This window comes from Pyxicephalus adspersus, chromosome 5 (assembly GCF_032062135.1).
Source record: "Pyxicephalus adspersus chromosome 5, UCB_Pads_2.0, whole genome shotgun sequence".
Taxonomy (NCBI): domain Eukaryota; kingdom Metazoa; phylum Chordata; class Amphibia; order Anura; family Pyxicephalidae; genus Pyxicephalus; species Pyxicephalus adspersus.
The window spans coordinates 88209699-88222662 of NC_092862.1; the positions used below are offsets into that span (position 1 = coordinate 88209699).

Here is a 12964-nt window from a genome sequence, read left to right on the forward strand (position 1 = left end):
TTTAAGTTTGAGACACAGAGAAGCCAATGCAGGCAACTCATTTTTGAACATTGGGATAATTCAACATATGGAAAAGTGGGAAATACCAAGAAGCGCTCTCCTGTCTTTTTTGGTTAGTTTGTGATTCTTATCCATCCCAAGATCTTCCTGGAAGGCTCAGTGACATCAGCTGATGTTTAAAAAAAATGTCCTTTTTTGTTTATAATCAGCCTCCTAATCCCAAATCCATCTGAATCACACTTTCTCGAACGCTGCCGTGCCTATAATCGCTCAGCCAGTGCAATCACGTGACACAGCGATGTCACATCCTCGATCACATGACGAACATTGTCAACAACTAAAGAGCAGTTTCCGTGTTGCACGCTGAGAAGGATATGTTCATAATAAGGTTATCGCTAACTATCCGGTATCTTATTTAATGAAGGGAAACTGTCCCTATTGCAGAGATCCCCAGACTAAACAGGTATTATCGCATTCGGTATTAGTAATCGTAAATTAGAAATGACAATTTATCTGCACCTGGACTGTGATGTAAGCAAATAATTTGTGTAGCATCCAGTGAAAGCGGTGTATTGATCTTTTATTGTATGAAGTCAACCAATGTATCACCTTCCGAAGAGATGACCGATCTGCAAGTTTTTTTGGTGGTTAGGGGGACTTGTGGCGGGTTATGGGAGCGGTCAAAATGGGTGTGAAGAGTGTCAGAGTGTGAGTTAAAAACCTTCAATTCTATGCACTGTACACATAGCCTTAATCTTAAAGTGAAATTCTACTTTCTGTCATAATAGATATCCATGGCAAGAAAATTTATAAATTCTTTTTACATTCCTTAATTCTTATTGCCAGCACTAAGGCTACGTTTTTGCAGTTTCCTCTGTGCTTAAACACAGCATATAAATGCTCTGGACCAGTGCAGTGAGCAGATCCAACCACTAATGTCTGCCTGTAGAAAACTATGGTGTGGGGCCGGATACAAGACCAGTTATCCTGCAGCAGGAGAGAGTGCACTAACTGGTCTTTATTATTATAGCAAACTCGAGGCAAGGAGCAGGAGTTGTTTTAACCAGGATTACTACATAGATCTGGAAAAACTATACAAGGTACACCAATAATAGAGCAAACATAAACATGGCTTTTGTATTTATGGTTCAATAATTCTTTATTAGAAGATTTTAATATTTTACAGAACAGAACATAAATATACTATAGAAGAGTCAAAGAAATAACAAATAAACCTTTTAAAAAAAAAAAAGGAAAAATAAAATTTAGAGCATCTAGGGACAAAGGAAAAGTAAATATTCAGAGAAATACAAAAATCCAAACAAAAATTTGTTATAGTTGGAATTTATAATAGCAACCGTCTTTTCATACGCACAACAAAGATTAAGGTCCGCGATAACATCATTATAATTAAGGATTTGAGTGTTCCTCCATAATTTGGTAATATGCAATTTTGCTAATAAGAGAATCTGAATAATAATAGATCTGATACGAGTGGGAAATCGTCCAGTGTCTAAGTGCAGAATAACCAATTCAGGTGTGGGTAAGATTTGTATAAGCATAATATCAAAGATCAATTTAAATATTAAATTCCAATAGGATCGAAGAGATTTGCAAAACCAGCAGTATGCCAAGTGAGAGTCAGAAAATTTAGATAATTTATAAGGGGTCAAATTCCAAAAATTAAGTGTTCACTGGAAGAGATCCCAATGATTTTCACATCTAGTGGCTCTGTAGGTATCTCTGATGGTGGTAACCCATTCAATAGGAGTACAATTTATACCCAAATCTTTAGCCCATCTGCGCATATTGGTAGATGGGGAAAACTCCAAATTTCCACTAAGCATGTTGTAATATTTAGTAATACTGTTTTTATGCGCTAGGGGTGCTTGGGCTTTTGTATTTAGAGATTATGGGTCTGATTTAATAAAGCTCTTCAAGGTTGGAAAGGATACACTTTTATCACTGATGAAAGTGTATCCTTTTATCCAGTCTTGTGGAACTTTAATAAATCAGGCTTTATGTGTTTAGTTCAGATTATACCTTTAAAGTTCTGTTGTATGTTTTTATTTAGAAGGGTTGTGACTACTTACTCTTGATGAAATTGATGGGCTACAAAAATGTCCTATTTTTTTTTTTCTCCACAGGTGCTATGACTAGTAAAGGCATGGTCACCCCATAATCAGTAAGTGATGTTCTTCTGTAAAGCATTAACATTTTATAAAGTTGCATGTGGCCTGTAGTAGATAATCAAATTTAAATGCAAATATTGCTCTTAACTACATGGCTGATTCTGTGACCAGCATTAACACAGCAATTTTTGTTTTTCCGCGTTCCTCTTGTAACATTATGTTAACATTGTAACGCTATGTTCAGTAACACCATTTAAAGTTTTAGGAGAAAATGATATTGGTTAAGGAATGTAGTATTTTTGAAGTTACTTGCAAAGCTTTATCACAAGTATCAGATCTATTATTATTCAGATTCTCTTATTAGCAAAATTGCATATTACCAAATTTCAGGGGAATGGGAGCAATGACCAATGACATATGTATTATGAAATATACTCCTAATTAGTGGCAGAACCTCAAAAGACAAGGAAAAGTCAACATAATATATAAAAAGGAACAGAGTGCTATTGAAACACCCAAGAATAGTAATTATTAGATCTCTTTTAGCACAGACCTGTACTTATTACATGAGTTCAGTTATGTAGGTTAGGGTGGGCGATCATTACTAATGTAATGATTATGATAATTACCGTTAAGATGGACCTGTAGGGAGATTCAAGCTTCTAAAGAGGTTTGCATCTTTTTTATTTATTTTTTTGTTACTGAAAGGCCCTGCATACTTTTATAAAAGTTGGAGGCATATGCCTGACCTTTCCTGTGAAAATTTTTGAGAATTTACTAAGCACTTGATTGAGCAAATGGTTCATCTGTGTTTTGGCTTTTAGCATACTAGCATTTTCAAGAGGCTCCAAGGATGCAAGGATGAAGTAAAACAAAAGATACTGTATATCTTTGCATTGTTTACTGCCTTCTTACTTCTGTAAATGCATTGATTTATTGCTGGGCTTTTCTGCCTTATGTTCACACTAGGTTTGCTTAAACTAATATCTGTTTAGTAAGTGCTATCATGAAGCAAATATATTTGTATTTTATTTCTACACACATTCTTGCTTTTAAAATTTAATGTCACAAGTTAAAGCTGTAGACACAAATTATTGTACCTCTGTGCTCAATATTACATTGCGTACATTTAAAAAATACATTAATTGATGTAAGTACCTAAATTTGACCTTGTATCAGCCTCTTGCAGTCCTTGTACAGCAGACTTGGATTGTGATAGAAAAAAAAAGCAGTACAATCAGAGTTGACAAGATGAATCTAAAGAAAAGACAAAGATAAACATATAAACATATTACTGTGGTGCTTTTCCTTTCACTGTCCTTTAACAGGCTGCAACAATTTGGATTTAGAGCAAGTGAGTTGAATGGTGCTGGTTCCCTGACTCATGACATCTCAGGAAAAAAGTACTGTTAGTAAAATCACTGGATTGAGGCTGTATATAGCCATAAAAGCTGTTTTTGTTATTTTTATCTTTCAAAGTTTGGTTTAAGTTCTGCAACAGATATGGAACTTCATCAGCATTTTTCAGATATTTGTCATCGGTAAAGAGATGTAGTACAGGGGGTTTGGGCTATGGAATATGTGCAATGCAAGTGTTTATTGTGAGAAAGCTAAAAAAAAATTGCACAAAACCAAGATTAAAAAAGTAAACAGAGCACACAAACAGACTGGAATTGTCATACTATAGTAGCAACTTTTACTCCAGTACCAGCAATTTACAATATGAGTAGAGGAAATGAGAAAAAAGATTTAACAGGTCTAGGCAATTCAATTATATAAATTGGAAAGGAAAAAGAGTAGATAACAAAAGTACAAAGCTACATATGAATTTAGAAATCTAGAATAATTAGAAACAGAATATCTGGAAATAGAATGCAAAGATTGTTGATTAATAGAAGAATACAGTCAATTTTTTTGACCATAAACTTACACCCAGATGGTGCCTGACATTTTGCTCCCATGTGAGTTGATTTAATCGATGAATAACAAGTCAGTTATCACATCCACAAAATCTGTAAATGGTAACTACTGTACCTAGCTTTGTACTAGGTGACTGAAAGCTTGCTGATCACAAGCACATGTCTGCACTTATTACAACCTGTAATATTTAATGCACTTATACACAGGTTTTTTTCTCATCTAATTCATGGGACATGCATGGTCAGAGATCAGACAGAACTTTCTCCCTAGAAGATAGTAGCACATGGCATCCAGGGCCCATTTTACTGCCAGACACTCCTGCTTCACTACAGCATTGTTTTTCTCATCAGCTGTCAATTTCCGGCCTGGAAGAACTACAGGATGTTCCTCTCCCTCAATTACCTGTGACACCACTGCTCTTAGTCCCACATCAGAGGCATCTGTCTGCATGACAAACGGAAAAGCCTGGGGCTGCTAGGGCAGGATGTTGGCAGAGTACAGCCCTAAGCTTCTGTAATGCTTTTCCATCTGACGGGGGCTTCATGGGTGGAAAAATTGTGTACAAACCTTCGGTAGTAACTGTCAATGCACAGGAACACCCAAATCTGTTTTTAGTGAGAGGGTGGGGCTTTACATTAGGCCCCTGGTATACAATATGACTTACTAAACACCTTTGCCGTAGAGCACAGTAATATTACCGAGCCTATCATATGAGTGATCGCAGGCAATTCAGAGAAAATCTTTTTTTTCCTCTGAAGTAATTCTTTGGCTATCTTTACACTCTCCATACTTTCAGGTTCAATACTTACATTAACCATGGCAGATACAGGCTCTCTCTCTCTCTCCAAGGTTTCAACAGATTTACTGTATATGTTAAATCTGGTAGGGATTCTGTTTCCCTGGCTGATGAACCTTTTATTTCAGGTTTCCAACCTTATCAACCACCTTAAAACCACCTAGCCAGAAATGTACTCTTTAAAGTGGGAATCAGTACAGCCGCTCTGTCCCCCACCGGGACTTATCTTACCTTGGCTGACTGATAATATGCCCAGCTTTGGGCCTGGGTATACGTTCCTGCTGCTTTAAACCTGCAGTACCACATTTTTGTGGAGGCTGGTCTCAATTTCCAATGTTTCATTTACCAAGTAATGCAGTCCTTGAGGCCTACGCCCATGCACCAGCTCAAAAGGTGAAAATCCGGTGAAGGCCTGTGGGACTTCTCGAATGGTGAACAGCTCGACCAGGCCACCTGTCTGCAGGTGGTACAGAGAGGTCCGCAACTGCTTTATCTAGAACAGCTTACACAAGCCATCAATCACTTTAGACATGAAAAGGGTGCCCTGATCAGTAAGTATCTCCTTTGAGAAACCTGTCCTGGTGAACATATTAAAGAATTCCCAGGCAATTTAGAAGAGGTTTTCCTAAAAAGTAGCAAGTGGCATAGTTCAGTATTACTAGCATGAATTAGTGCCCCCTGGCTGATTTTACCAGTGGCCCCGCTATGTCTATAGCAGTACAGTCAAAAGGTGATAGTGTGATACTGGCGCAGTCAGTTGGCATGTGCGACAGGAAGCACAGTACTTTTTCCTTTCTACCTTTACACAGAAAAAATGGTCAGTAATGGGATCCTCTTTTTTCCTAGCCCCTAAGTGACCCCCCTAATGCTTCATTGTGTGCCAGATCTAGGACCATGCACCTGAAGGACTGCGGTACCAGCAATTGCTTTACAACCTCTTCCCGCACCTTGATAATTCGATACAACAGATCCTTATTCATTGCAAAATGGAAAAACCTTATATCAGGGTATCTTGTGTCCCCATGGATGCAGACCACTCTGAGAGGTTTTCCTACAGCACGAACATTGTCAACCACCCTGGCTTGCACCAGTGTCACCATGGTTCTAAAGTGCAGCAAGGGTTTGGCGGAAACCTGGTTTACAAAAACAGTGCAATCAAAGCCCTCCTTGAAGCTATTGGGACAAACAGTGTACACTTGCTGGGTGTAAAAGGATGATCGCCTGGACAGGTCACACAGCAATAGTTCCTTCTGCAGGGGACATTGGGCCCTGGTGTGGCCCCAGGCGAAACACCTTTAGCACTGGTTAATACCCCCCTGCTAGTGCCTGCAGGTTTCAACCCCTGAGCAGGCTGTGGTGACACATCATGGAGATTTTCCATGCTGGTTCCAGGGCACAGTGTAGACCTTTTTTCTGGTGGTGGGAGCCTAATTCCTTGAGGTAAGGCTGTGTCCCGATGTTTCACTGGGATGAGCAGCTCTTCTACTGCAGTGTATGCCTCCACAAGTTGGTCTGCAGACTTAGAGACCCCAAATCGACAGGCATGGCTCACAGGAACTGGTCTAGCACTAAACACTACCCCATCTGGGGCTCCAGTCAGGCTCTCAGGCTGCAAACATTTTGTAGTGAACTGTATGGGGTCATACATCTGAGACCATGGTAGTAAGTCCATACAGTATTTCTAGCCATTACCTCCCTGTGCCCTGACTACTGTGGTCACTCCAAGGCGAGCAAGGATCTCCCATTTAGCATAGTTAAGTGAGAGATCCTTGCTGAGGTCGTAGTGGCTCATTAGACAGGAATGGAGCATTGAGGCCAGCTTGTTTGTCTCTGGGCCACCCTTCCTGTTTTGGAGTCCCCTCAAAAAGCAGGAAAAAGGCCTCCACATCTGCTGCTATCAGCTTTTGCAGAAAATGGCGGGCCTTTTACAAGAACTGGGGCAACAACTGTAGATTCTCAATCCATAGAAAGCTACTGGACCACCACTGACAGTATTCTGGCCTGGGCTTCAGTGGTCTCACGCAAGGCCACAGCTTAAACTGTAGTGGACTCTCTGAGGGTTGCTAGTTGTACCTCCGTGGCCATCTGCTGTATTTGAAAAATAGCCATTGCAAACTGCCTCACCAACTCTTCCATGGTGAAAATGAGCCTGGCTCTTAAAATGTCACTTTTGCAAGTTTACACACAAACTTTTTCCTGCATCTGAGCACCACTTGTGATATGGAGGGGGACTAGCCCTTGTAGCAAGCACACAGTGAAGTTAGTAATGGTACCTATCTCTTTATTGTAATCCAAAACAATAATGCTTTCTTCAGCGTATATTGAAAACAAAATGGATAAGGCAGCTTACATTAGTTTACCCAGGTTAAGAGAGTGCTCCTCTAAGAGTGCAGAGACCCATGAATCCCCAGTACGTTCTTCTTTAGTACAGTCCTTAGTGAAAATTCCACAGTCCGCATCAACATCTTTTGATTTAACAGCAACACAGCTTCGTAGCTTGTTTCCACACAGGCTTGTGCTGAAGCCCAATCGTAGGCATGTACTTGGGATTGAATGGGAAGGCCCACCCAGTACTTTTCTTCCCATTCCAGGGTCCTGGAATATATTACCTATGGCAACCCTAGCAGAGTTGCTATCCAAATTTCTGGATTCTGACTTTTTTCAGAGCTGATCTAAGGACCTCTTTACACAACATATCCTGCATTTTTCACATGTTCAAATCATGCTTTAGAGGTTAAGTTTAACACGATTATTTATTGCCTTTATTGTGTGGGTTGTTGTAGTGTTTTGTGGCAGTAGGTGATTGTGAAGTGTTGACAATTGTTTTAAATTTGCAAGAATTTTTTTTTTTTATTGGGGACCAGTGTGGAACAAGAGATTGGGAATTTATAGATAAATTCCTGACAGGAAAATTAAATTTTTTCCCCAACCCTGGAAATTAGTGGTGTTAGAATGAATGTAGTTCAAAGACAGGGTATTCTTTGGGAACAAATTTTAGTGTATTCAGCAAAAATCAATAGTACATTCTCATAAATGTGAAACAACAAACAATAATGTCAATAGTACAAATTTATCAGGTACTTCCTCACCCTTGGAGGTTAATTACCCAAATCTTTTTGTAAACATCCACAGTAAAAATTAGAGGAGTATTTCCTCATATCTAGAGGTCATTTGCCTCCTATGCTAGACAGAGACCAACTATTTTATAATGCATAGAACATATAACATATACGTATTTCTGACGCAGCTTTGTTAACCCGACGCGTTTCGCTCAATCTAGGCTTCCTCAGGGGTGATGCTACGTATGTTGATGTTCAAAGCTCTGTTTCTTGAAGGCATCTAAATGTTAAATGAATATCTGTTACAATGGTATATAGATATTTAGTGGTGGAGATCTGGGAGTCTCCTCATTAAAGGGAGCTTCCAGAGTCCAAAGTCCTGCTAAAAACGTTTATAAAAGCCCCCATTGTTTTCAATCGAAGCTTTCATAAAAGCTTAAAAACGCTTGAAAAAGCCTCCATTGAGTTCATTTTCATGCGTTTTCCCGCGTTTATGCAGCGTTTTAACACTCAAAAACATTCCTGAAGTAAACGTCCTGGTGTAGATTAGCCCATTGGAATCCATGGGGAGTTCAAACGTGGGCTTTAAACGCCTCAGGTTAAACGCTGGGGAAACAGTCCATGTAGACTAAGCCTTACACAAAAAAAATCATCAAGCATTAAAGATTCAAACTGACCTGTAAAATGAACTGGAGATGCGCACAGAACAGGACGCCGGTGTGCGCTAATCAATTGCTATCACCTCACCATTGAGGTTAACATCTCCTTCTGAACCACGCAGCTGAAAATTAATCGCCTTAATTGGCGTATTTGAGATCTTTGCTCATTATTGCAGGAAACCGGCAGGCGAGTTCACTAGAACTCGGGCCCGACTCGCGTTAATAGAGCTTGCTGACCGGCGCGTGCGTACGCGCATTTCATTGATGAATCCGGGCTGATATCTCCACTGTAGAAATAAACAGGTATGGGATATATCTCTATATAGGAATCCCCTATTGAACCCCTGTATATGTCTCCGAACTGGAAACAATGTGAGGCACTGCTACATTCAAAAGCATAAAGCCGAATTGAAAATTCAAATTCATACATTCAAAAGTACAAAGCCGAAGTGTTGACAATGTCTTTTTTGAGCGTTTTCTTTTATATACTTGCTGTTCTATTCGTTCCTATCTTGAGCCTGCTTGACTCTGATCTGTGCAATCATGGACCAGGGGTGTTCTGGACACGGGAGAACTTAACCCCTTCAGTCTACCTACCTGTCCTTGATGCAACAATGGATTGCTGAGTAGATCATATGCACACTGTCTAAAATTCTTCCTGGCATATTTGTTCTCTACTAGTCCATTGATTCCTTTTCAATTAAAAAATATATTTTTCTTTGATTGGGTATGAGATTTGTAAATATATTCTGTTTATGCATAAAGTTAATGTGACCCTGTCTATAGTAAATTAAACTGTAAATATAGTAAACAATACATGGAGGGCCTTTTTTATGTTTATTTTTTCATATATTTTTTCATTCAAATCCAGATAAAAAATGTGAACTGTGAGTGTAAACATGAACCCCTTATTTGTACTATTACTGTAACTGAAGTCCATAATTAATATATAATTTAGTTTGGAAATAAGTTGACTTGTGTTGTGCTTGATTACGCTCTTGTAATATACATTATATTTATTCCCATAGGTTTCTGTTGTTTTAGGTGTTTATGATACTATTTTACAGGTGAATTATACGTATAAGTCTGCGCTTCTCCAAAAGATGGAAAATGAACAAAAAGTGCCATACCGTTGCCTTGAAAGTGCTGTGCTGAAGTTTACTAAAGTAGTTATTCCAACAGATCTGGAAAGATTAAGGAACAATCAGTTAAATATCGAGAAGGTTAGTGTTATTTAATAAAAAGTTTGACTTGACGATGTTTATATTTTACTCTAATTTTGTTTTTTTTTTCAATAATATTTTATTGAATTTTAACAAATAACATTTTACAACAGTAATAAAAATGGAAATAAAACATTAAAGAAATAGACATTGTGTAATAACTGTATGTCATCAATACAATTTAGCAAATAACATTATTTAATATAAACGAAAAATAAGTATATCTGTAAATACTAAATGAAAAAAGACAAGAAAAATAAAGGCAAAAGAAAGAAAGAGGGGGAAAAAAACCCAGAGTATGTTGCTGCAATAATCCAAACTATTTTGGGACTTCAATGAATTACTGACTTAAATAGTCATCAAAGTAGTATCAATAGATAGTATAGAATGAATGCAGGAAATAATTTTCCAGCCATGGAGACCAGACTCGCTCAAATCTAGCCACAGTGTCTGATCTTAATGCTCGCATTTTGTCATTACAGAGGAACCATGACATTTTTTGCTTTGCTTTTACTTACGAAACCATGTGAGTTGCTGACCAAAAAGCTTTTGCTAAAACCATTTTTGCTGCTGGGAAGAGAATGGTCAGTAATTTGAAATGGGAATTGCTGCAGTGTGGGGGACGGAGAATAAGTAATACCTCCACAGGTTTTTTGGGAAAGATAGTCCCATTACAGTATATGCTAATTGGTATATTCCTATCCAATACCATCTAATTTTGGAGCAGTCCCACCAGGTATGGAATAAAATTAAGTTAGTGGAACATCAACGAAAACACTTGCTAGGTAAGTAAGGGGACATTTTATGTGGACCATGTGGTACCATGTACCAGCGCATAAGTAACTTTTAAATGGTTTCAATGGCTGATACATTTATGCTGCAGTGTGCTGTTGGTTCCAATATTTGTACCCAATCTTCTTGTTCCAATCTTATGGCCAAATCAACTTCCCATTTATGCGCATAAGGTATGGGTAAAATTTGTTAACAAGAAATCATATAAAATAGAAATTAGTTTTTTAGTTTGCAGCTCTTTTAGACAGATCTGCTCAAATATTGTCAAATTAATTGGTATAGATACTAATCGTATATTCATCTAAATGTAATGTCTGATTTGAAGATAAAAAAATCAGAGTTACGTACTTTGAACTCTTTCTTAAATCAATCAAAAGATCGTTCATGGACATAAAATGATAGGCTTTTTTTAATCCTTGAACTATCCACCAACGGAACACCGAGCGTAAAGAGTGTAGGTGTAGAAAACTGGTTCGAGAGAATAGGCTTCCATTGATATCCACAAAGGGGGTTTGTTGTTAACATGATATAACGTCAATGGGGCCAGCTGAGTGGCTAAATAAATTTGCAACACATGGGACAGACAGACCGCCCCTGTGTCTAGGCTGGAACAGGACTTTCTTCACAATTCTTGAGCGCTTATCTCCCCATATAAAGTTCAGCATTTGTCTTTGTAATATGTGTATTATAAGTGAAGGTAGAGCAATCGGTAATACTCGCAGGGGATATATGAATTTTGGAAACCATCTCATCCTAATTGCAGCGATGCGACCTAGCCAAGAAATGTAGTGTGTTTGCTAACAGTCCAGGAGTCATCCTAATGAATCATTATATCCAGGTATTTGTACTCCTAGATGGTAATATCCGATTAAAAGCATTATAGGTACATAGTCTCACATATATGAAAATTTTAACACGTTTCGCGGATATATCCGCTTCTTCAGCAAATAAATGCAGAGATCTGTTGGTATAACATACTTCATTTAGTAAACAATTAAATCAAAATTTATTTTACCTCGAGTTTTTTCAAAAATTGTATGTACTAACTAATAAATTGAATTACCACTATTTGTGGATACCTCCTCAAAAATGTGCACAGATCATTCATGTGGAGGGAGCAGTATCATGACAAGACGCAAGGCCAGGAGCATCAAACCTGTATGGCAGCAGGTGCACCTGCAAGCATTTGTATTTAGTCCAAACCAAATCCTTAATTTATTCAACTTGCTCTAATTTAAGACTTCGCCAGATCAAGCCCCTATTCCTTTCATATTTGTATTTTTCAAACTCAAATTGTATTGTTACATTAAAGGGCATCAAATGGAAGGATAATATCAGCGTTACTGACCCAAATATAAGTATTAAAAATTACTTCATTATGCCATTCACTTATGGTAACAGTACAGATATAGTCACATAGGTGAATAGAGCCATTTTATATTATCCGAAGTTAATTCAGTCACATATTTTTTGTATTAAGAGGCAGTAAAGCCATAGGGACTTGATAGCAGGTATTACTACAGATGCTGTTATCTGAGCTTCACATTTGTGGCATAAAGCTTAAGAAATAGGTAGGTAGTTGTAACTTATTTAAAAAGGATTGCAATTGGTTCGGTTTGATTTGAGGAGGTTTGGTACAATGCACCTAAAATAAACCTACAATTTTTTTAGGATCACTAGTTAAAGTGCAAACTTACTTCCGTAATCTTATTGGTTTAAACTGTCTGTCAGGTCTTTTCAGTTTGTTCACTAACATCAAGTGTTTGTCACTATATCTCGACTGTAATGTTTGTGCATGTACAAACACATGATTTATTCTAGTATAGATCTGATGAGAGTGGGAGAATTAAATATAATCCTGTTTTACTGGATGTAGTTCTCTCCAAACATTCACTTCTGAGTGTGACTGTAGGAGATTAATAAATTGTTGAGACAACCTCGTGAACTCACATAAATCTTGCTGCACCCCTAGTTTTTTCCTGCCCATCCTAGGCACTGGAACGTCATTTGAATCTCTGCTAATTATAAGTGTTACACACATATGTGTATCTAAAATGTAAAATAAATTAGTAAGGAATGGTAGTTGCTGATTGTTAGGTTTGTAATATATAACTATGGTCTCCTTGGCATCACATAGCTGACCTACCAATATCCGTAATCTTCCCTCAGGGTCAGCTATTTGATGTTTTAAAGAATATGGAGCAGATTTACGGAATCCAGTTAAGACCCCCCCTTTTTTTAACCAATGTATTTGCTAAATATATTGTTGGATATGAGGCATAGAAACACCATGGCAGACCAAAACAGAATTATATCAAGTATATAGAATATTGTCAAGTATATATAGAAATTTTCAGTAAAACAACCATTCAACCTCTAATAT

At 37.8% G+C, this 12964-nt stretch overlaps 1 protein-coding gene across 7 annotated transcripts in view; it reads left to right on the top strand.

Annotated features, from left to right (window-relative positions):
* Positions 1 to 321: 321 nt before the first annotated feature.
* The window catches only part of STX17 (syntaxin 17), a 39146-nt gene continuing 26503 nt past the window's right edge, over positions 322 to 12964 (top strand). For 2 of the 7 annotated variants that reach the window (XM_072412065.1, XM_072412068.1), the window contains exons 1-2: positions 324 to 463; positions 9634 to 9789. In XM_072412065.1, coding sequence (XP_072268166.1) covers positions 419 to 463; positions 9634 to 9789 — 201 coding nt within the window. In that variant the 5' untranslated portion in view covers positions 324 to 418. Of the gene's footprint in view, positions 464 to 1030; positions 1101 to 2147; positions 2186 to 9633; positions 9790 to 12964 lie in introns of all 7 variants that reach the window. The other 5 variants (XM_072412067.1, XM_072412066.1, XM_072412069.1 and 2 more) reach the window with 5 other exon arrangements.